This window comes from Emys orbicularis, chromosome 3, assembly GCF_028017835.1.
Source record: "Emys orbicularis isolate rEmyOrb1 chromosome 3, rEmyOrb1.hap1, whole genome shotgun sequence".
NCBI classification, from domain to species: domain Eukaryota; kingdom Metazoa; phylum Chordata; order Testudines; family Emydidae; genus Emys; species Emys orbicularis.
Genome location: NC_088685.1, coordinates 152,039,259 through 152,060,237, shown reverse-complemented (window position 1 = coordinate 152,060,237; position 20,979 = coordinate 152,039,259). Strand labels below are relative to the sequence as shown.

Below are 20,979 nucleotides of genomic sequence, written 5' to 3'. Positions count from 1 at the left end.
TAATAGGCGTCTATATAAGAAAAAGCCCCAAATATCATGACTGTCCCTATAAAATCGGGATATCTGGTCGCCCTAGGGGGAACTGACTAAGGGTACGTCTATACCCAGCCGTTAGTTCGGCGGCTGGCAATCGAACTTCTGGGTTCGACTTATCGTGTCTTGTCTGGACGCGATAAGTCGAACCCGGAAGTGCTCGCCGTCGACTGCGGTACTCCTCCTCGGCGAGAGGAGTACCGCGGAGTCGACGGGGGAGCCTGCCTGCCGCGTCTGGACCGAGGTAAGTTCGAACTAAGGTACTTCGAACTTCAGCTACGTTATTCACGTAGCTGAAGTTGCGTACCTTAGTTCGATTTGGGGGGTTAGTGTAGACCAAGCCTAAGAACGGGAACAATTAACTGACAATGGTAACATTAGAAGCCTGCTTACTTAGCTGTCACATTTCTGCTCTGCCTCAGGGGACAGAGCCTGGCTCACAAAGCCCTACCCCTCCAAGCGGGGGCCCCGCAATAGCGAGGAAGAGGGACTGTCTCTCTCTCACTCATTTGCATGCAGGCACACACCCAGCCCCGCCCCCTAGACGTCTCTCCATGAACACACGCCCTGCCCCCCCGTAGTGATTGACATCTGCCAGCTCCTCCGGGTAAGGGACGCGCGTTCCCCACAGATTTCTTTGCTCCCCCATTTTTCTGCAGGGGAGCAAAGAAATCTGTGGACAGTATGGATTCTGCACCTTCACAATGGTGCAGAATTCCCCCAGGAGCAAGAAGTTTTTCTGCAAAAATCAGGGCCGGCGTTAGGGGGTAGTGAGCAGGAAAATTGCCCGGGGCCCCACCATAGGTGACCCTGCAAAGCTAAGTTGCTCAGGCTTCGGGTTCAGCCCCAGCTGGCAGGGCTTGGGGCCCTGGGCTTCTGCCCCACACGGCGGGGCTTCAACTTTTCGCCCTGGGCCCCAATGAAGCCAATGCCAGCCCTGCTTGACAGACCCCCTGAAATCTGCTTGCATCCCACCAGGGGCCCCGGACCCCTTGTTGAGAACTGCTGATCTATCTTACCAAAAGGTGCAAGAACCTGGCCTATAACAAAGCAGAGCAGAAAAGGGACGTGACACGGGGAGTAGGTACCTCTGGCTCGTCCCGCCAGTCAACGTTCAGATCCCCATCGAACCCTTTCAGGGTCAGTCCCAAGCCTCTTCTTCCCTTCTGATTGGAGGCTTCAACGATATCCTTCCTTCCCTGGTTGTATTTCCCCAGACCTTCTCCTTCCCGGAAGCCCATCTTGGCCTGGAAGACAAAGCAAATGGAGCACATTGGAAGCATCTGGACACAAATGTATGCACTCCTGTGAGCTGTGGGCAGCGGGATAAATGATACCAAGTTGCACTGCTGTGATTAAAAAGTATGGCATGTGCTTAATGAATCTCAATTGAGGCTTTCAGTATTCTCCTTCTGGCTCATTCCCATGATGAAGTGGGAACTTGATCTAGAGAATTAAATTTGTAAAGACAACATTAGAAAAGGTTCAGCTTTGCAAGAACAACCTGCTTCAATGAAAAAGCAGTGGGGAGGCCAGCAGCCATTTGTCACCACACAGCGTGGACGGTACAAGCTCTGCAAAATGCTGGTGCAGAAAGTTTCACAATGGGATGAATCCGGCTGCAAACAGATGCCCACAACTGCCACCTGTAAGAACCTGGAGCAATGCAGGACTCTCTCCCCCTTAAGCACAGCTTTTCTGACTTAGCCTAAGAGAAGAACTGTCATTAACTTGCACTTCTTAAGGCTTTTCTCTTTGTAGGTCTCAGCCACTAGACCATGAAAAGAACCTACATGGTCAGGTTTCGTTCTATTCAGTAGAGGGGGCACGCACACACACACTTAAAACATGGGCTTAGGAGGAGTCAGTTTTAATCACTAAATTGTCTATTTCTCCCTCCATCTAAAAACCAGCAAAAGTCATTTCCATTGTTAACTACCAGCCTTTCCGAGAGGGGAAGTTAAACACATCAGATGGGCAGCATGTATCTCCATGGGCAGCCGTTCTACTGTCTATTCTATCTGGCAATGAATTCCTAAGAAACACACTGGTCAACTCTGACAACTACTGAATCAGTTACATATTCACTTCTACGGCCATTGAATTCTGAACAAAGATTTAGTACCGAAGGGTTTTTGGTTTCCTGCTATTACAAAATTATTACTCTCGCTTTGGCAAACACTTTGACAGACACCATCAAATCTTTATTCCCAACAGTGTAAAAAATTAATCTTCCCAAATGCCCGTATCTGTGGTAGGTGCGTGAGAGACTCTCAGGGTAGCAGAAAGGACAGTTAGTGGTTACAGCACCGGACTGGGATGCAGGAGAGTTGGATTTGATTCCTGGCTCAGCCACAGACTTCCTATGACACCTTTGGTAAGTCACATGGCCTAAGTTTCCCACATGTAAAACGGAAACAGAACTTCCCTTCCTCAGGGGTGTTGGGAGGATAAAATCCTTTAACGATTGTGGCGCTCAGATACCATGGTGATGAGGGTCAGATATTTATTATTTGTATTAACATAGCACTTATGAGCCCTAGAGAAAAAGGACTAAACAGAACTGGATGCACAGAGAAAGGCTCTTACGCTGCTGTCTGTCTACTCTAAGCACTTTATCTTAAACCGATATAGTCCCTGAGACATGGTAAAGGCAGTTTTACACTTGGACTCCTTCTCCAGGGGAACTTGTCAATAACCTGAGGCTAAATCCAAGGTACTGTATTTAGCACTGACTAATAAATCCAACAAATCCTCTATCCAGGGCAGAGGGGAATTATCAAATTTTGAAATGGCATTCAGTTTTCTGAAATCTATACAGAAGTGGCTTTCCCCAGGTTGGTTGGTTGGTTTGTTTTTTAACTATCACTACTGGAGAGCACCCAGGGCTGCTTGATGGCTCAATTATTCACAGAGCTAACATTTGCTTTATTTCCTCCGCCACTTTAAGTTTCAAGATGTTCTGGAATCTGACATGATCTTCTGGGGAGAGGAGCATGCCCTTCCCTGCCAATTACATACTGAATCACATCATTTTTTCCTGACACAGCAGAAACTATGTGCTGGAATTTATTGATACACCAGTTCTAATCTGCATGTTCAGCAATTAATTCATTGCTTCATGGGAAGGTCTCCTGTCTTTTTTAATCTGTCATAATTACATTATGTAATTCAGGGAGGATAACTGATGTTAAATTCTTAGTTTTTCTTTAAATCCAGAGTTTAACACATTTAACAAATGTCTCTCTTTTCTGTGAGTTTGATGTCATAATCCACCGGTTTTGTCTTAATATTATAAATGGGCCTTGCCATTTAGCTAACAGCTTACTTTCGGTAACAACAGAACTTTACTCCCCACCCTATGCTGTTGTTCCCGGGCCTAGCTTGGGCATTCTCTAACTGTTCTTTAGCTAGTGGAAGTGTTCTGCAAGTATGTTCCGCACATTTATAACATAAGTAACAACACTGGAGGAACCAACCATTTGTCTCTCCCAACTTTCTTCGATCAGGTCTAATGGACCACAAGGGCTGGTGGCCGTACAACAAATCAAACTGAGCTTGTGGGACTTCTCAATATGAAAATAAGAGATAAAGAAACACTGTATCCCACTGTCTAGGTTCTGACTGTGTATCTTTTCAACATATTTTTAAGGGATTGAATAATCCTTTCCACTAGGCTATCCATCTGGGAATAATAAGGGGTCATCTGGATGGGTTTAATGCTCAAGAGTTGGTATAATTCTTATCAGGGATGCCTGGAAATTAGCTCTCTGATCCATCTGGATCTCTCTTGGGATTCCCATCTGTGACCCTAAGAACCACTCACTGGCAGCTGGCAAAGGGTTCACTATTTAGGCTATGTCTACACTAGCTCTTTTGTCAGTAAAACTTATGTCGCTGAGAGGTGCGGGGAAAAAACACCCTGAGTGACATAAGTTGCACCAACAGAAGCACCAGTATGGCCAGCACTATGTCGGCGGGAGAGCGTCTACCACCGTTCGTTGGGGGTGGTTTAATTATGCCAACAGGAGAGCTCTCTTCCGTTGGCATTGAGTGGCTACACAGGAGACCTTACAGTAGCGCAGCTGCTGCAGTACAGCTGTGCTTCTGTAAGATCTCTAGTGTAGACATAGCCTTAGTGTCAGCAATTCCTAACGGACCTGAAACTCACTATACCTAATACTACTTATGGATAAATACCAGGAAAGAGCTGTGCCTTGACCAATATCAAACAAAAGCTGGTGTCACACTGGTCATTAATATCACCGTGATACGCATGTCCAGATGACATTTAAAGACTTATGTGCACCTACTGAAAAGACGTTTTGAACTATGTAACAAGGCAGAGTTGACCAACAGATTTTCTACCAGGCAAAGCATATCTGTTCACCTATCCCTGTCCTCTGATGTGAATTAAACATTATAAACTAAACACAGTGGGAGCTACATTTGCATGTCAAGTTAACATGAGGATGCGAAGTTGACATGGGGTCAGCACACCAGGGACCAAACAACGAGGACATTTCAAATGCTTACGGGCCTCTACCTGGGGAAAAGAAAGCCATTTGGGGTGTCCATTTATTGAGGAAATCACTTGAAGGGGACAGGGTATTCATGAAAACTTGGATCCTGGTTTTGACTGAAAACCAGCAGCACTGTGAAAGACTGAATCCTTGGGAGAAAAATCTTCATTAAATAGGAATCCATTTTATTAAATAGGAAATTTTATTAAATAGGAAAGCTAACCATTAATAAGTATAGATGTAGGATTGCATTTTATGTTATATGTGTAATCCTTTCTGTTTCCACTTATCTTCACTCACTATCTTTCAAAACTTAACCTTTGATCACAAACTTATGATTGATTCACAATAAATATATTTCAGTGCTGTGATGTTATAAAGGACCTGATTGTGAGTTTTACTAGTCAAGCAGTGTGTGTACACCATCACTTTTAGGAACAACTTACTTGGCAATTTCTGTGAGCGTCCATTGGTTAAGGAGTGGATACTACAGGGGGATGCTTTCAGAGGGGCTCAGGGATTGGAATGCACCTATTGCTAACCTGCAAGGGGAAGTGAGGGCTTGCAAGATTCTGAGGAGTCTGTTGGGTGGCTAAGACTGGCGGATCAGGACACCCAGTTTAGCACCAGCAAGACTCAGTCCTGGGCACCCCAAGAAACTGTCACACCACCCTAGTAAACATGGTGACCAGCAACTCTGCAATTCTCTTGGCAGTAGCACTGTGTAAATGGAATGCCTCAGGATATCGGGTTATATAGTCAAATAACTAAAATGTATCTGTTCCCCTGGATACTCCATTCTAATGGGTCCACAATATCCATTACAATCCTTTCAAATTGTATGTGTACAGTAGAACTCAATCAATAGATGTCTTTAATTGTTTCTGGTGCCACCATCTGACATTCAGGGTAGAACTGACACCATTCAGCTACTTCTTCAGGAACACTGGGCCAGAAAAATCTTTGTAAAATTGAGGCTAATATCTTGTCCCTCCCCCTATGCCCGCTTAAGGAACTTGATGAGCCATCTTCACAAGCCCCTGCCTAAAACCTTGGCAACTACCAGCTGTTTCCACCCACTTTTCAGTCTTAGGATGCTCACCTATCCATACAATATACCATTCTGCACTATACTGTAAGGGATTTTAGTTTGACCAACATTCTTCTCACCTAGTCCTTTATAGAAAGGTTTGAGGGCATTATCCTCTTGCTGATATTTAGCAATATCCATATTTTTTCCATATTGTCAATATGGATACTTGCAGCCCTTAGCCCTCTTCCTTTCTCCCATGGTAGGGTGAGTCTTTCCCCTCTCCTTCAAAAATATCTGAAAAAAGATCCTCGTCCTCTTCTTCCTTAAAACGTTTTCCAAACTGAGCCTGACTTCACGTGGTAACAGTCATAATATCAGCCTCCTTTAATAAAGTTAGTGAAATGAGGAAGATCTTTCCCCAATACTACTGGGAAAGGGAATTTTTCAGCCATGCCCGTTCTCAGAGGAATACTGTATCTTGTCCATCTACTTGGAGCTTAACTGTTGCCAGGGAACATGCTTTAGTATCTCCATGGACACACCTAACTGTTATTGAGTTTATTGGCTGTGTATGTTTCAACACATGTTCTTGAACCAGGGGCTGGTGACTTCTTGAATCCACCAACATTTTTACTAACCTTCCTTTTAGTACTACTAGTTTCCAAGTGAAGGTCTCCCCCACCCAACATGGAAAAGTTAACAAATTTTCCCCAGGAGCAGGTCTTAGCCCTGGAAAAAAAAAAAAAAAACCTCCTCAGGTGCCACAGTTTGTCATATCGGTAGCAATTTTCTTTTTGGGTCTCCCATCCCACAATGTTCTCCTCACAAGTAATGATGGGATTTGTTCTTAACCAGATTCAACATTGTTCCTGCTTCTGCCTTGCAGAGACAAAATCCTGACATTAGGACACAGAGTTCCCCAGGGTCTCTGGTCTATGCTCCTCCACTCAGCTCTGAAGATCACCTAGCAGGTTGGATAGAAACTGTGCCAGGACAAGTATCTCAGTCATTTGAGCCATGGTGCAATGTTTCTGGATTTAATCCATTTTTTAAATAATTCCTTCAGATGGTTACTAGCTTCTCGAGGGTCTTCAGAATTTCTATATCAGAAGGACTAGGACCTCTGTTGCTAGATCTTTGGATTATACCATCTCAACAGGGTTTCCGTAACCCTTCTGTAGTCCTAGGCTTCTTGGCTCTCCAGTCCACTAGGCTTGTTGAGCCTTTCCAGTGAGATATGGGGTAAGCTAGAGGATCTTGTGGCCATCTGCAGGTCCGAGTTACCCTTTTGAATGTCAAGAGACATGCCTCCATATCATTTCTGGTATTAATGGTCTCATTTCTGGATTCCCCCATCCTGGGGTCAGGCGGGTCATCTCAGCCCACTGCTGATCCTCCTATTTGTGTTGCTCTTCTTGGCGTTTTCTGAACTCTGCTGTTAGTCACTGTTCAGTCCCCATCTGCTAGACAGCTAACCATCTTAATATCCCCATCTCTTCGGGTGAGTCCCCTTGCAGTCCTTTCAATGATTTAATGTCTGCAACTGGGGACTTCAAAGACCACTCATCCTCCACTTGGGGCCCTGCCATCCAGGCCCTGGTCCATGCCTGGGGTCAGGCCCTACCTCCAGTTGCTGCTCCAATGACTCCAGCTAGCTCTTCCTCTGACCATCTTTCTTTCCTGGGCAGTCAGTAGCCGAGCAAAGGTCTTCCCACTGCGTCTTTTGGGCTTTGTTCCAACTTCCAGGCCCTCAGACCACCCTGTCACAATGCTACAGAGCAGCACAGGCTGGAAGAAACATGCATCATGTAGGCAACTATTGGAGATACAAGTTAGGCAGGCATCTGGGGGACAAGGCTCGAGAAGTGCAGCGCAGCCTCAAGATAAGTGGTTAATATTGTATGGCATGAGCACTTCATTGAGAAATGCCACACCCTAGAAGATCGAGTTAGCAGTCTTTTCTCCAACACATACAGGGCTAGTTAGTGAAGTATACTCAGAAAGCCAGACGTTGGATTTGCCACTGTTGGTGGCCAAAGTGGACTTAATTTGCAAAATCCCTTATTTGGTGGCCAAACTCTCTGTGTGCACGCACACCACTGTAGTCAGAACTCACATTGAACCCACTGTGCTCTCCCAGGTGAGGTCACTAGGCACCAGCTGCTCCGCTGGCTGTGCCAGTTGTAACTGTGCTATTCCCATGTCACAAAGGGGTATCACAACTTTCATGTCCCTTGCTACATGAAGGAAAGATTATTTTTAGTAATATTTGGAATGCCCGCTCTGAAGTTATGGCAAAGTAAAGCCTGCATGACACTTTATTAAAAGCTTCTCCAGTTGCCTCAGTGGAAAGATCCCCAATTTGGAAACGGTGATATAAAACAGATCTTCATCGAGTTTTACAAACGATGTAGGACTCCAGCACCTCAAGCTCACAGATGCATTTACATTTAAATCTATTTCAAAGATTTGCTGAGCCGTGAACCAATTTGAAATTCTGCTGCCTGGGGCTACCAGGAATAAGTTTCTGTACAGAAGGAGTGTACGGCAAGGCTGACTTGGATTGGAATGGAACATGTAGTTAGTTGGACTGAGGTCTCCCTTGCTACTAAGAAAGATGAAATTCACCATGGTTCTAGCCTTGTAATTAGCATCTGATCTGCCCAGGGTCACAGTCATCACTGGCTGTGATTGGTGCAGACAGAACAGCTCTCTGCATAAATCCTGGACTTGAAAGGTACAATGGTGAATGCCAGGGGCATCTCTCTCAGCAGAACGGACTCAATTTTGCTCTCAGCTGCTCATCTGGTTTTAGCAGCATGCTCGAAAGTGACCTTGACCTACCATGAGCTTTTGGGAGACGCTGTTATACATGGAGTAGCGGGAGGAGGTGCCCTCCACAAGAGAGTCTGCTTTGAACTCATTGCTGCCAGAGCCGAAGACTGGTCGCCTCTCATCGCTCTCACTGTCAGACCCACTGCCGCTACTGGAAGACTCTGAAAATGAAACAGAAGGGAGAAATTAACAAGCGTTTGTTTCACTAATCAGAGGGGAAGCTGTATACTGGGATTCCAAATTCACATCCCAGCAGGCTAGGGGATAGTGGAGAGTCTGCTTCAATAGCTCAGACTGGCTGTGGGGAGATGCAGACTTCAGATACGACTCTCAAGACAAAATACCAGCTGTCTTGCTACCTCATTTCACCATAAAGAAGGTGAAAGCCAACCCCCCTCACCTCAGGGGCTGCCACTTGACAACAAGCGGATATTTACATTTGTGAGAAACACCAATTCACATTCTTTTCTGATTAGTATAAAATGTTTTAGATATGTAGATTTACCGTACCAGATAATACCAATAGGGAAGGTGGGAGTCATTCTTGACCACAATGATAATCCACTTATGCCCTGAACCAATATATTTAATTATCCTTATCTTACTGCATATAGGTAGGACCTAATTCTTTACCTTGCATATGTAAGTTTAGATGTACTGTAGCCTTGTATATAGCACATCTTCTCCCTATAATTGAGCAGTACACTGAAATGCTGTCGGAATGTGGTCTGAATTTCAGCGATACTGGGGAGACCCCATATGGCAGAATCTTCCATGACAACAAGGAATGGGCAGCTGCCTAACCCCGTGGAGGTAGTGTTACCAGGGCAGTGGGACTGTTACTGAATGAGATTATGGGGGAGAGCTGGTGCACAAAGCTCCCTCCTGGAGCAGATGCACAGCCTCTGCCTTTTCCCTCGTAAGAGTAGCTACTCGACATTCACCAAGTGGCTCAGTGAGGCACGCTGGAGACCTAGAGTGAAATACCAGCCCAGCACTCTGGATTCCAGGAAGGCAGATACCAGGATTTATCAATAATAAAAAAACAAGAACAAAATAAAACTTTTTACATGAAACCTCTGTTACACTGGAAACCAAACTCTACCCGCTTGCTGGGAGTAGGTCCGTGTAAAGGGCTCCAGCTCTTTCTCAAATACCTGCTCACAAAATCTCTCTGGCCCAGTCAGCATTAATTAGTGTAATTAGACTGATGGAGCTACCCCAGTGCAAACCTCCAAAGACCCCATCTCACCCAAAAACAGGGAGCAATGGGCTAAAGAGCAAGAAGGCCCCGGCCGGCCTGAACACCAGTGGTAGCAAGCCTCCCAACTACCTTCCTCCCATAGGGTTCTGTTGGGCATCATCCAACTGATATCACCCCACCAGAGGGCTCTGTGGGAACCCCAAAAATGCAACCCTCTGCTTGGGCCTCCTGCTCCAAATGCTGACACCCGTCAGTATCCCCTGTTTTTTAAATCTGAATTTAATACAAAATATGTTAAGGCCTAAACTTATATCATCTTAAAATATCTGAATAAAAAAAAAATATGCTGCATCCATGAGCTTCTATCAAAAACTTTGAGTTAAAGGCTGCTTTTCTAAAGAAAGAATCAGGGGAAAAACATCTAACTTTTGCGTTCAAGCTTTATAAATATGGCACAATAGGTCAGTCCAAGTAACTTAGGAGACTGTCTCATTTTCAAGAGAGACTTAGGTGAGTAGGCACTTAAGCGCTTGTCACTTTCACTTACGTATATTTGGAAAATTTCCCCAGGCTGACCTGAAATAATCAGTTTAATTCAATGACTACAGTTAATCTCTCTGTTTAATAAATGATTTAGTTATAAATGTGAAACATGTTTTGATAAGAGAAGTTTATGTAGCCAAAACATGTGTTTAATAAAAATAAATGTTATATGCTGTTTTGTGCACATAAATAAATACCAGTTATCATCCTAATGCATAAGAACGGCCATACTGGGTCAGACCAATGGTCCATCCAGCCCAGTACCTTGTCTTCTGACAGTGAACAGTGCCAGATGCTTCAAAGGGAAGACAGACAGATAGATGAGGGCACTTATTGAGTGATTCACCCCTTATTGTCCTGTCCCAGCTTTTGGCAGTCAGGGGTTTAGGGACACCCAGAGCATGGGGTTACATCCCCGACCATCTTGGCTAATAGCCATTGATGGACCTAGCCTCCATGAATTTATCTAATTCTTTTTTTAATCCACTTATACTTTTGGTCTTCACAACATTCCCTGGCAACGAGTTCCACAGGTTGATTGTGCATTGGGTGAAGAAGTATTGCCTTATGTTGGTTTTAAACCTGCTGCCTATTAATTTCATTGGGTGACCCCTGTTCTTGTGTTAGGTGAAGGGGTAAATAACACTTCCTTATTCACTTTCTCCACACCATTCAAGATTTATAGACCTCTATCACACACCCCGTTAGTCTCATCTCTTTTCCAAGCTGAACAGACCCAGTCTTTTTAATCTCTCCTCATATGGAAACTGTTCCATACCCCTAATCATTTTTGTTGCCCTTCTCTGTACCTTTTCCAATTCTAATATATCTATTTTGAGATGGGATGACCAGAACTACACGCAGTATTTAAGCTGTGGGCGTACCATGGATTTATACAGGGGAGTTATGATATTTTTTTTTTGTAGTTTATTATCCATCCCTTTCCTAATAGTTCCTAACACAGTTAGCTTTTTTTGACAGCCGCTGCACACCAAGTGGATATTTTCAGAGAATTATCCAGGACGACAAGATCTCTTTCTAGAGTGGTAACAGCTACGTTAATCTCAAATACACATACAAAATGATGGAGTCTATGTTTTCCAATGTGCATTACTTTGCACTTCTCAACACTGAATTTCATCTGCTATTTTGCTGCCCAGTCACCCAGTTTTGAGAGATCCCTTTCTAACTCTTCACAGTTAGCTTTGGACTTAACTATCTTGAGTAATTTTGTATCATCGGCAAATTTGTCATTTCACTGTTTATCCCCTTTTCCACAGGATTTCCAGATCCTTGGGGGACCCTACTATTTACCTCACTCCTCTATGAGGACTGACCATTATCCCATGACTGCTTACTTTGCTTAAGACACCTTAGGTGTGGGACCTTGTCAAAGGCTTTCTGGAAGTCCAAGTACACTATAGCTAACGGATAACCCTCGTCTACAAGCTTGTTCACACCCTCAAAGAATTCCAATAGATTGGGAAGGCATGATTTCCTTTTTCAAAAGCTGTGTTGACTCTTCTCCAATATATGGTGTTCATCTGTCTCTCTGATCATTCTGTTCTTTACTATAGTTTCAACCAGTTTTCCTGGTACTGAAGTTATGCTTACCAGCCTGTAATTGCCATGATCACCACTGGTGCCTTTTTCAAAAAAATCAGCATTACATTAGTTATCCTCCAGTCATCTGCTACAGGGGCTGATTTATGCAATAGGTTACATACCACAATTCGGAGTTCCGCAATTTCATATTTGAACTCCTTCAGAACTCTTGGGTGAATAGCATCTGGTCCTGGTGACCTATTATTCTTTAATTTATACATTTGTTCCAAAACCTCCTCTATCGACACCTCAATCTGGGGCAGATCCTCTGATCTGTCATCTAAAAAGAATGGCTCAGGTGTGGAAATCTCCCTCACATCCTCTGCAGTGAAGACTGAGGCATTTAGTTTCTCTGCACCTCAATCATCCACTGGCTCACTGGTTATTTGGCCAGCATCCTGCTTCTGATGTACTTTAAAAAAAAAATAAAAAAAAAAATTGCTGTTGGAATGTCTTTTGCTAGTTGGTCTTCAAATTCTTTTTTGGCCTGTCTCAGAATACTTTTACACTTGCCTTGCTAGAATTTGTGCTCCTTTCTATTTTCCTCAGTAGGACTGACTTCCAATTTTTAAAGGATGTCTTTTACTTTCTAACTGCCTTTTTTACTCTGTTTAGCCATGGTGACTTTTTTTGGTCCTCTTACTGTTTATTTGTTTTTATTTGGGGTATTAATAGAGGCTCAAACTAAATTTTAGTGTTTTTAAGTAGTTTCCATGCAGCTTGCAGGCATTTCACTCTTCTGACTGTTCCTTTTAATTTCTATTTAACTAGACTCCTAATGTGTGTAGTTTCCCTTTTTGAAGTTAAATGCCACTGTGGTGGCTTTCTTTGGTATCTCCCCCCTACAAGGATGTTAAATTTAATTACATTATGGTCACTATGCAGTTATATTCACCTTTGTACCAGATCCTCTGCTCCTTTCAGGAGCTTGCCTCTCCCCTTGTGGGTTCCAGGAACAGCTGCTCCAAGAAGCAGATATTAACAGTGCCTAGATACTTTATCTCTGCATCTCGTCTTGAGGTGACATACCTAGTCAATGGGGGGGGGGGGGGGGGAATAGCTGAAATCTCCCAATATTAGTGGGTTTTCTGTTTCTGTAGCCTCTCTGATCTCCCTGAGCATTTCACAATCAGTCACCATTCTGGTCAGGTTGTCGGTAGTATATTCCTACTGCTATTATTCAAGTCTGGAATTTTCATCCATAGAGATTCTATGGTACAGTTTGAGTCATTTAAGATATTTACTAAATTTGACTATGCTTTCTTTCACATTTAGTGCTACTCCCCTCACTAGCATGATCTACTTTGTCATTCACATATATATTTATTTTGCAGCTTGACACAAACCATGAGCAAAACTAAGTCATAAATAAGCAATACCACTCACAATTTTCTGAACATACTAACAATATACAGTTAAGAATCTAAAACTATTAAGCTATATAATTGCTTAAATAAATGTATATAGTTATATTGTACCCTCCTACGTAGAAAAAAATACACCTCTACCCCGATATAACATGAATTTGGCTATAACGTGGTAAAGAAGCGCTCGGGGGGGGGGGGGGGGGGGAGCTGCACACTCAGGCGGATCAAAGCAAGTTTGATATAACGCGGTTTCACCTACAACGCAGTAAGATTTTTTTTGGCTCCCGAGGACAGCGTTATACCGGGGTAGAGGTGTATGTACCAAATCTAGCATAAAGGCTCTATGTAGTTGTAAATCAACATGTTTTAATGGCTATATCAACACGTAAGAATGCACCTTTCTTTAGAAAATAAAGGAAGTACAAATGGAAAAGTTGATTAAAACGGATTATTTAAATTGTGGCTTAATCCACCCTGGCCCCAAGGGTCCTTGGCACCAACACTCCCTTTCCAGTGAGGAGGAACAGCTCTTTCAGAGACATCAGATTGTCAGGGTTTTGTAGAATATTTTTAGTGACCACTCAATAACTCTTTTCATTGGCTGGGAACATTGAGCAAGACTAAAGACCAGAGACTGCGTGCCAAGTGTCACTACTGCCACATCCCAGTTAAAGAGACCCCACAAGTGGCATTTATAAGCCAGGCTGGCAGTCTAGTAGCTACCACGCCTACAGCCATTGGCAGCTAGGAAGGTTTCTGCACTGCAGGGCACAAAGCTGCCTTCTTCTCCCATATTGAGCTGGAATACTGCCTGAGGCCCAATGTTTTCAAAGTAGAGAAGACATCAGCCACAACTCCCATCTCAGTCAATGGAAGTCACTCATTTAACACTTTTGCACAACTTTGCAATCAGCCATTCAGCGTAAGCAGAACTGCTGGGCACCACTGTGGTTAATGCTATCCAGGTACCAATTAATAAGTTACTAAATTTCATTTGAGTTATAGCCAAATGGTGAATCATTAAACCAGCTTTAATAGCAATCTTATTTTTAAGAAAGTATTTGACCAACATGAAGGTTGGGTTTTAAAGCAAATACATTGGGTTTGGGAGAAGGAGTTAATCCAGTGGTCAAATACAAAATAAACGTATCAATGTAAAACAGTAAGAGTTCACACTAAATTCAATCACAGTCATCTGCAATCAATGTGGCAGAGCCTACTGTGGGCACACAGAGATGCCTGAGGTGTACCAAACTGAAGGCTATACTGGCAGCTTCCCAAGAGCCTAAATGTGACACCTATACCTTTTCTGCTTCTTCCTAATGGACAGATAGATATGGAGGTGGTGAGGGGGGCAGGGTGTTTAGATATTTTAGGCCTGTTTTTTAATGTTAGAAATCCAGGCAGTGACTGAAGAACAAGTGAAACAAGAGGTCATCAGAAGAGCCAAGAGAATGAAAGTCACAGCAGTGGAGAGAAGAATGGAAATGTAACCGCTTTTAAAAACTCTGTTAATGTTATTCAAATTCAGTGACTAATTAACACTACAGAGAATGGATGCATTTGGATTCAGCACACTGCCCCTTCAATTAAGGTGCATGAGCTCACAATATGCATCTTTTGAGAAATTCAGAAGGTCCTCCAGGTAAGCCCATCCATAACACTCTCAATCTTTCTAATGTACAAAAGAAAAAAAGAAAAAAGTAGATACAAGGGACAAAAACAAAGGTTATATGATTCATTGTTATTTCAGATGGCGGTAAAGAGTGTCCAGATAAGATTATGAAGGAGAAAAAAAAATCTGTCTTCTCCCCCGCTCCCCACCCAGTTTGGGGACAGAAACTATGTAGTCCTTCCTTCTAGAGAGGAAGGATGGGGTTAAGGCACTGAACTGGGATCCAGAATACTTGCATCCAATCCAGCTGATTAATTAAATCCCTGAAGAGAAAAGCAGCCTTTCCTACAAAGTCATTTCCTTACAACTCTGATGCCCGTACTACTACTGATCTTACCTTGAGTTGCATGATTACTACATGGAGGTTCGTCATCGGAAGTGGAACTGAGGTTCAGTCCCAGATCTTCCGCTCTCTTTTTCTGCTTCTGGTTGCTGTTAAATTCGGGCTCTGCTCGTCTCTTCATTTTTACTGCAAGAAGAGATCAAAGAGTAAGCCTCCAGCAAGTTCACTTCCTCCTACACCTTGATGCTGGGACAAGGTCTCTGTTGTTGCTGCGGCCCAGCAGAGTACATGGTTTTTCATACTATTTGGGCAGTATGCTTTGCCTCCAAAACCTGTCCTAGATAAAAGTGGTTGCTTTTCCCTGGAAGCCATCCAAACCTGTTAGTCCAAAAACACGGAACCAGGACACCCAGCAGCTTTCCCTACTGTGGATTAAATTGGTCAACAACTATATGTTAAACTCGCCAACCAGGAGACGAGAGAGTAACCGATGAGAGGTCTCCCCACACTTGGAAACTCAGACATTTGATTTGGCTCCAAAAGGGCTTTTTAACAGTGCATGTTAGAGATTCATTCTGCACTAGCAGTAAATAATTGAGGGAATACAAGATCAGGTCAATGGGTGTTTTCAGTTTCCTCTGAAAAGCTGCATAAAGGAGCCAACTTCTTCTGAAGGATACTGAACATTCTGAAACTTGATCCTGCAAACACTGATTTTTTTTTTTTTTTAAAGTTAGTTTTCCTACCCTTTTTATAGCAAAGCTGTAAATAAGGATGCATACGGAAGTGTCTTTCCCATTACACTACATTAGTTGGGACCCTCCTTCCAGATGATGTCATGGTATCCTCTCACACGGAGGATACCTCTCCAGAGGAGGAAACTCCAGTTATTAGAGACAGGCAATAGTTGTGGGGGATTTCATCATTAGAAACATAGATAGCTGGGTTTGCGATGACCGGGAGAACCGCATGGTGACTTGCCTGTCTAGTGCAAAGGTTGCAGATCTCTTGAGTCATCTAGATAGACTTAAGTGTAGTGCTAGGGAGGAGCCGGTGGTTGTGGTACATGTAGGTACCAGTGACATAGGGAAGGATAGGAGAGAGATCCTGGAGGCCAAATTTAGGCTGCTAGGTAAGAGATTGACGTCCAGGACCTCCATGTTAGCATTCTCTGAAATGCTTCCAGTTCCACGCACAGGGCCGTTAGACTGGCAGAACTACAAGGTCTCAATGCATGGATGAGATGAAGGTGGAGGGAGGAGGGGTTTAGATTTATTAGGAGCTGGGGAAACTTTTGAGAAAGGGGGAGCCTATACAGGAAGGATAGGCTCCACCTAAACCAAAATGGAACTAGATTGCTGGCACTTAAAATTAAAAAGGTTGTAGAGCAATATTTAAACTAAGGGCTGGGGGAAAGTCGACAGGTGTGGAGGAGCACGTGGTTTGGACAGCGACATCCCTTCGGGGAGGATCTATTAATGGAGATTCTCTATGTCTTAGAAAGGAGAAGAGGATGGAAGATGATAAAATACAGGTAGGATCTGATGAGAAACAGTCAAATGAAAAAAAGTCCAATTCAATTACATCATGTAATGGCAGACAGTTAAAAAGTGACAAGTGCTTATATACCAATGCTAAAAAGTCTAAATACACCTCTACCCCGCTATAACACGACCCGATATAACACGGGTTCGCGTATAGTGCAGTAGCAGCGGGACTCCGGCGGCGCTTTAAAGGGTCCGGGGCTCCGGCTGCTGCGGGGAGCCCCGGGCCCTTTAAATCACTGCTGGAGCCCTGCCGCCCCTACCCAAATATAACGGGGTTTCAGCTATAATGCGGTAGGGATTTTTGGCTCCCCACGACCGCGTTATAGTGGGGTAGAGGTGTAATAAGATGGGTGAACTAGAGTGCCTTGTATTAAATGAGAATATTGATATGATAGGCATCATAGAAACTTGGTGGAATGAGGAAAATCAGTGGGACACGGTAATACCAGGGTACAAAATATATCAGAAGGACAGAACAAGTCGTGCTGGTGCGGGAGTGGCACTATATGTGAAAAAGCATAGAATCAAATGAAGTAAAAAATCTTAAATGAACCAAACTGTACCATAGAATCTCTATGGATAGTAATTCCATGCTCTAATAATAAGAATATAGCAGTAGGGATATATTACCAAACCACCTGACCAGTATGGTGATAGTGAATGTGAAATGCTCAGGGATATTTAAAGAGGCTATTAAAATAAAACTCAATAATAATGGGGGATTTCAACTATCTCCATATTGACTGGGTACATGTCACCTCAGGATGGGATGCAGATAAAGTTTCTTGACACCTTAAATGACTGCTTCTTGGAGCAGCTAGTCCTGGAACCCACAAGAGGAGAGGCATTTCTTGATTTAGTCCTAAGTGAAGCACAGGTCGTGGTCCAAGAGGTGAATATAGCTGGACCGCCTGGCAATAGTGACCATAATATAATTAAATTTAACATCCCTGTGGCAGGGAAAACACTACAGCAGCGCAACACTGTAGCATTTCATTTCAGAAAGGAGGGCTACACAAAAATGAGGAAGTTAAAGAGAAATTAAAAGGCACAGTGCAAAAAGTGAAATCCCTGCAAGCTGCATGGAAACTTTTTAAAGACACCATAATAGAGGTTCAATGTAAATGTATACTCCAAATTAAAAAAAACAGTCAGAGAACCAAAAAAGTGCCACTGTGGCTAAACAAAGTAAAAGAAGCAGTGAGAGGCAAAAAGGCATCCTTTAAAAAACTAGAAGTTAAATCCTAGTGAGGAAAATAGAAAGTGAAAAAATATAATTAGGAAGGCCAAAAAAGAATTTGAAGAACAGCTAGCCAAAGACTCAAAAAGTAATAGCCAAAAAAAAAAAAAAAAAAAAAATTGTAAGTACACCAGAAGCAGGAAGCCTGCTAAACCACCAGTGGGGCCACTGGACGATCGAGATGCTAAAGGAGCACTCAAGGATAAGGGCATTGTGAAGAAACTAAATTAATTCTTTGCTTCAGTCTTCACAGCTGAGGATGTGAGAGAGATTCCCAAACCTGAGCCATTCTTTTTAGGTGACAAATCTGAGGAACTGCCCCAGATTGAGGTGTCATTAGAGGAAGTTTCGGAACAAATTGATAAACTAAACAGTAATAAGTTACCATGACCAGATGGTATTCACCCAAGAGTCCTGAAGGAACTCAAATGTGAAATTGCATAACTACTAACTGTAGTCTGTAACCCATCATTTAAATCAGCTTCTGTACCAAATGACTGGAGGATAGCTAATGCGATACCAATTTTTAAAAAGGGTTCCAGATGTGATCTGGCAATTACAGGCCAGTAAACCTGACTTCAATACCAGGCAAACTGGTTGAAACTATAGTAAAGAACAAAATTGTCAGACACATAGATGAACATAATTTGTTGGGGAAGTCAACATGGTTTTTGTAAAGGGAAATCATGCCTCACCAGTCTACTAGAATTCTTGAGGGGGTCAACAAGCATGTGGACAAGGGGGGATTCAGTGGATATAGCGTACCTAGATTTTCAGAAAGCCTTTGACAAGATCCCTCACCAAAGGCTCTTAGGTAAAGTAAGCTGTCATGGGATAAGAAGGAAGGTCCTCATGGATTGCTAACTGGTTAAAAGATAGGAAACAAAGGGTAGGAATAAATGATCAGTTTTCAGAATGGAGTAAGGTAAATAGTGGTGTTCCCCAGGGGTCTGTACTGGAACCAGTCCTATGCAACATATTCATAAATGATCTGGAAAAAGGGTTACACAGTGAGGTGACAAAATTTGCAGATGATACAAAACTACTCAAGATAGTTAAGTCCCAAGCAGAATGCGAAGAGCCACAAAAGGATCTCTCAAAACTGGGTGACTGGGCAACAAAATGGCAGACGAAATTCAATGTTGATAAATGTAAAGTAATGCATATTGGAAAACAATCTCAACTATACATATAAAATGATGGGGTCTAAATTAGCTGTTACCACTCAAGAAAGAGATCTTGGAGTCATTGTGGATAGTTCTCTGAAAACATCCACTCAATGTGCAGCGCCAGTCAAAAAGGGCAAACAGAATGTTGGGCATCATTAAGAAAGGGATAGGTAATAAGGCAGAAAATATCATATTGCCTCTATATAAATCCATGGTACGCCCACATCTTCAATACTGCAAGCAGATGTGGTTGCCCCATCTCGAAAAAAAGATATATTAGAATTGGAAAAGGTTCAGAAAAGGGCAACAAAAATTATTAGGGGTATGGAATGGCTTCCGTATGAGGAGAGATTAATAAGACTGGGACTTTTCAGCTTGGAAAAGAGACTACTAAGGGGGGATATGATTACGGCCTATAAAATCACAGCTGGTGTGCAGAAAGTAAATAAGGAAGTGTTATTTACTCCTTCTCATAACAAAAGAACTAGGAGTCACCAAATGAAATTAATAGGCAGCAGGTTTAAAAACAAACAAAAGGAAGTATTTCTTCACACAATGCACAGTCAACCTGTGGAACTCCTTGCCAAAGGATGTTGTGAAGGCCAAGACTATAACAGGGTTCAAAAAACAACTAGATAAATTCATGGAGGATACATCCATCAATGGCTATTAGCCAGGATGGGCAGGGATGGTGTCCCTATCCTCTGTTTGCCAGAAGCTGGGAATGAAAGACACGGAATGGATCACTTGATTACCTGTTCTGTTCGTTGCCTCTGGGGCACCTGGCATTGGCCACTGTCAAAAGACAGGATACTGGGCTAGATAGACCGTTGGTCTGACCCAGTGTGGCCGTTCTTATGTTACGGAAGAGTTTGTTGCCAGATAAACAACCACTGCGTAACCCAGAGGAGCAGTAACAAGTGAGGGTCGACTATCTTCCATTGAACTCAAACAAGCCTGAGGCGTTTGCTGGGGAAAATGCCAGTGAATGGAAAGGGACATGGGGATAAAAATACACACATCACTTAGTGTAAGAGCTAGGTTCTTTTGGGGTAGGTGAAGTGCTGCCGGAATCTCAGTTAAATAATTAACATGAAGAATAAACAATATCAGTGTTTGTAGTCTACAGGATTAAAACCCAAGGAAATAAAGAACTGAAAGCTAACAGACTGGCAGCACCATAGAACTATCCCGACTAAAAATCCACCCAGGTGGTGCCAGGGGGGTCTTGAAACTACTCTTAAAATAGCGTCAGCAGAAACCAACTGAGCACAATTCTGCCATGAGATACACATTCGCGACATCCCACGATGTCAGTGGGTGCTGCAGGTTTGTAACCAATGGCAAAATTAGACCCACACGTGACAGCAATTGTCTCCTACTCCGAATTAGGGGGTATGTACAAAGCCCTTCACAAAAGACCGCAGCATCAGACAGATTCATTAGCCCAAAGGGGCCCACTTCATTGGGGGCCCGCGGTCCGCTCTCAGTGCGGCGCCTAACACCCCCCTAAGGCTGTCCCCAGAGGGCAGCGCAGAGCGGGTCCCATTCGCAGCGGTGTTTGTTTCTCCAGCCTCTTTCCACCGCAGACACCCGGGAGCGTTACACAGGCGGCGAGCACGGGCGCGCCCGCGACGGGGGGAGGCGAGGCGAGGCGCGGCGCGGCACACGGGGAGAGGCACAGCACAGCCGCCGCGCAGAGCTAGGCCCTAGGGACCGGGGCAAACGCCGACCCCCTGCAGCTCCCCTGGGGGAGCAGGAACGCCCCCGGGCGGCGGGCGCAGGGGAGCGGCAGGGCCGAAGGGTCACAGGCGGCACTCACTGGGGCGGGGTCTCAGGCCGGCACCATGGCCCGCAGGTGGCGGCGGCGGCGAGAGAACCAGGCCGACTCCGCTCCGCTCACTTTCGTTTCTCCAGCTCCC

The 20,979-nt window shown here is 43.8% G+C and overlaps 1 protein-coding gene across 1 annotated transcript in view; it reads right to left on the bottom strand.

Annotated features, from left to right (window-relative positions):
- The window catches only part of CMTR1 (cap methyltransferase 1), a 47,495-nt gene extending 26,516 nt beyond the window's left edge, over nt 1–20,979 (bottom strand). The window contains exons 1-4 of the mRNA XM_065400769.1: nt 20,880–20,979; nt 15,156–15,287; nt 8,434–8,585; nt 1,122–1,280 (exon numbers count right to left, since the gene is read on the bottom strand). Of these exons, the coding sequence (XP_065256841.1) occupies nt 1,122–1,280; nt 8,434–8,585; nt 15,156–15,282 (438 nt within the window). The 5' untranslated portion in view covers nt 15,283–15,287; nt 20,880–20,979. The remainder of the gene's footprint in view (nt 1–1,121; nt 1,281–8,433; nt 8,586–15,155; nt 15,288–20,879) is intronic.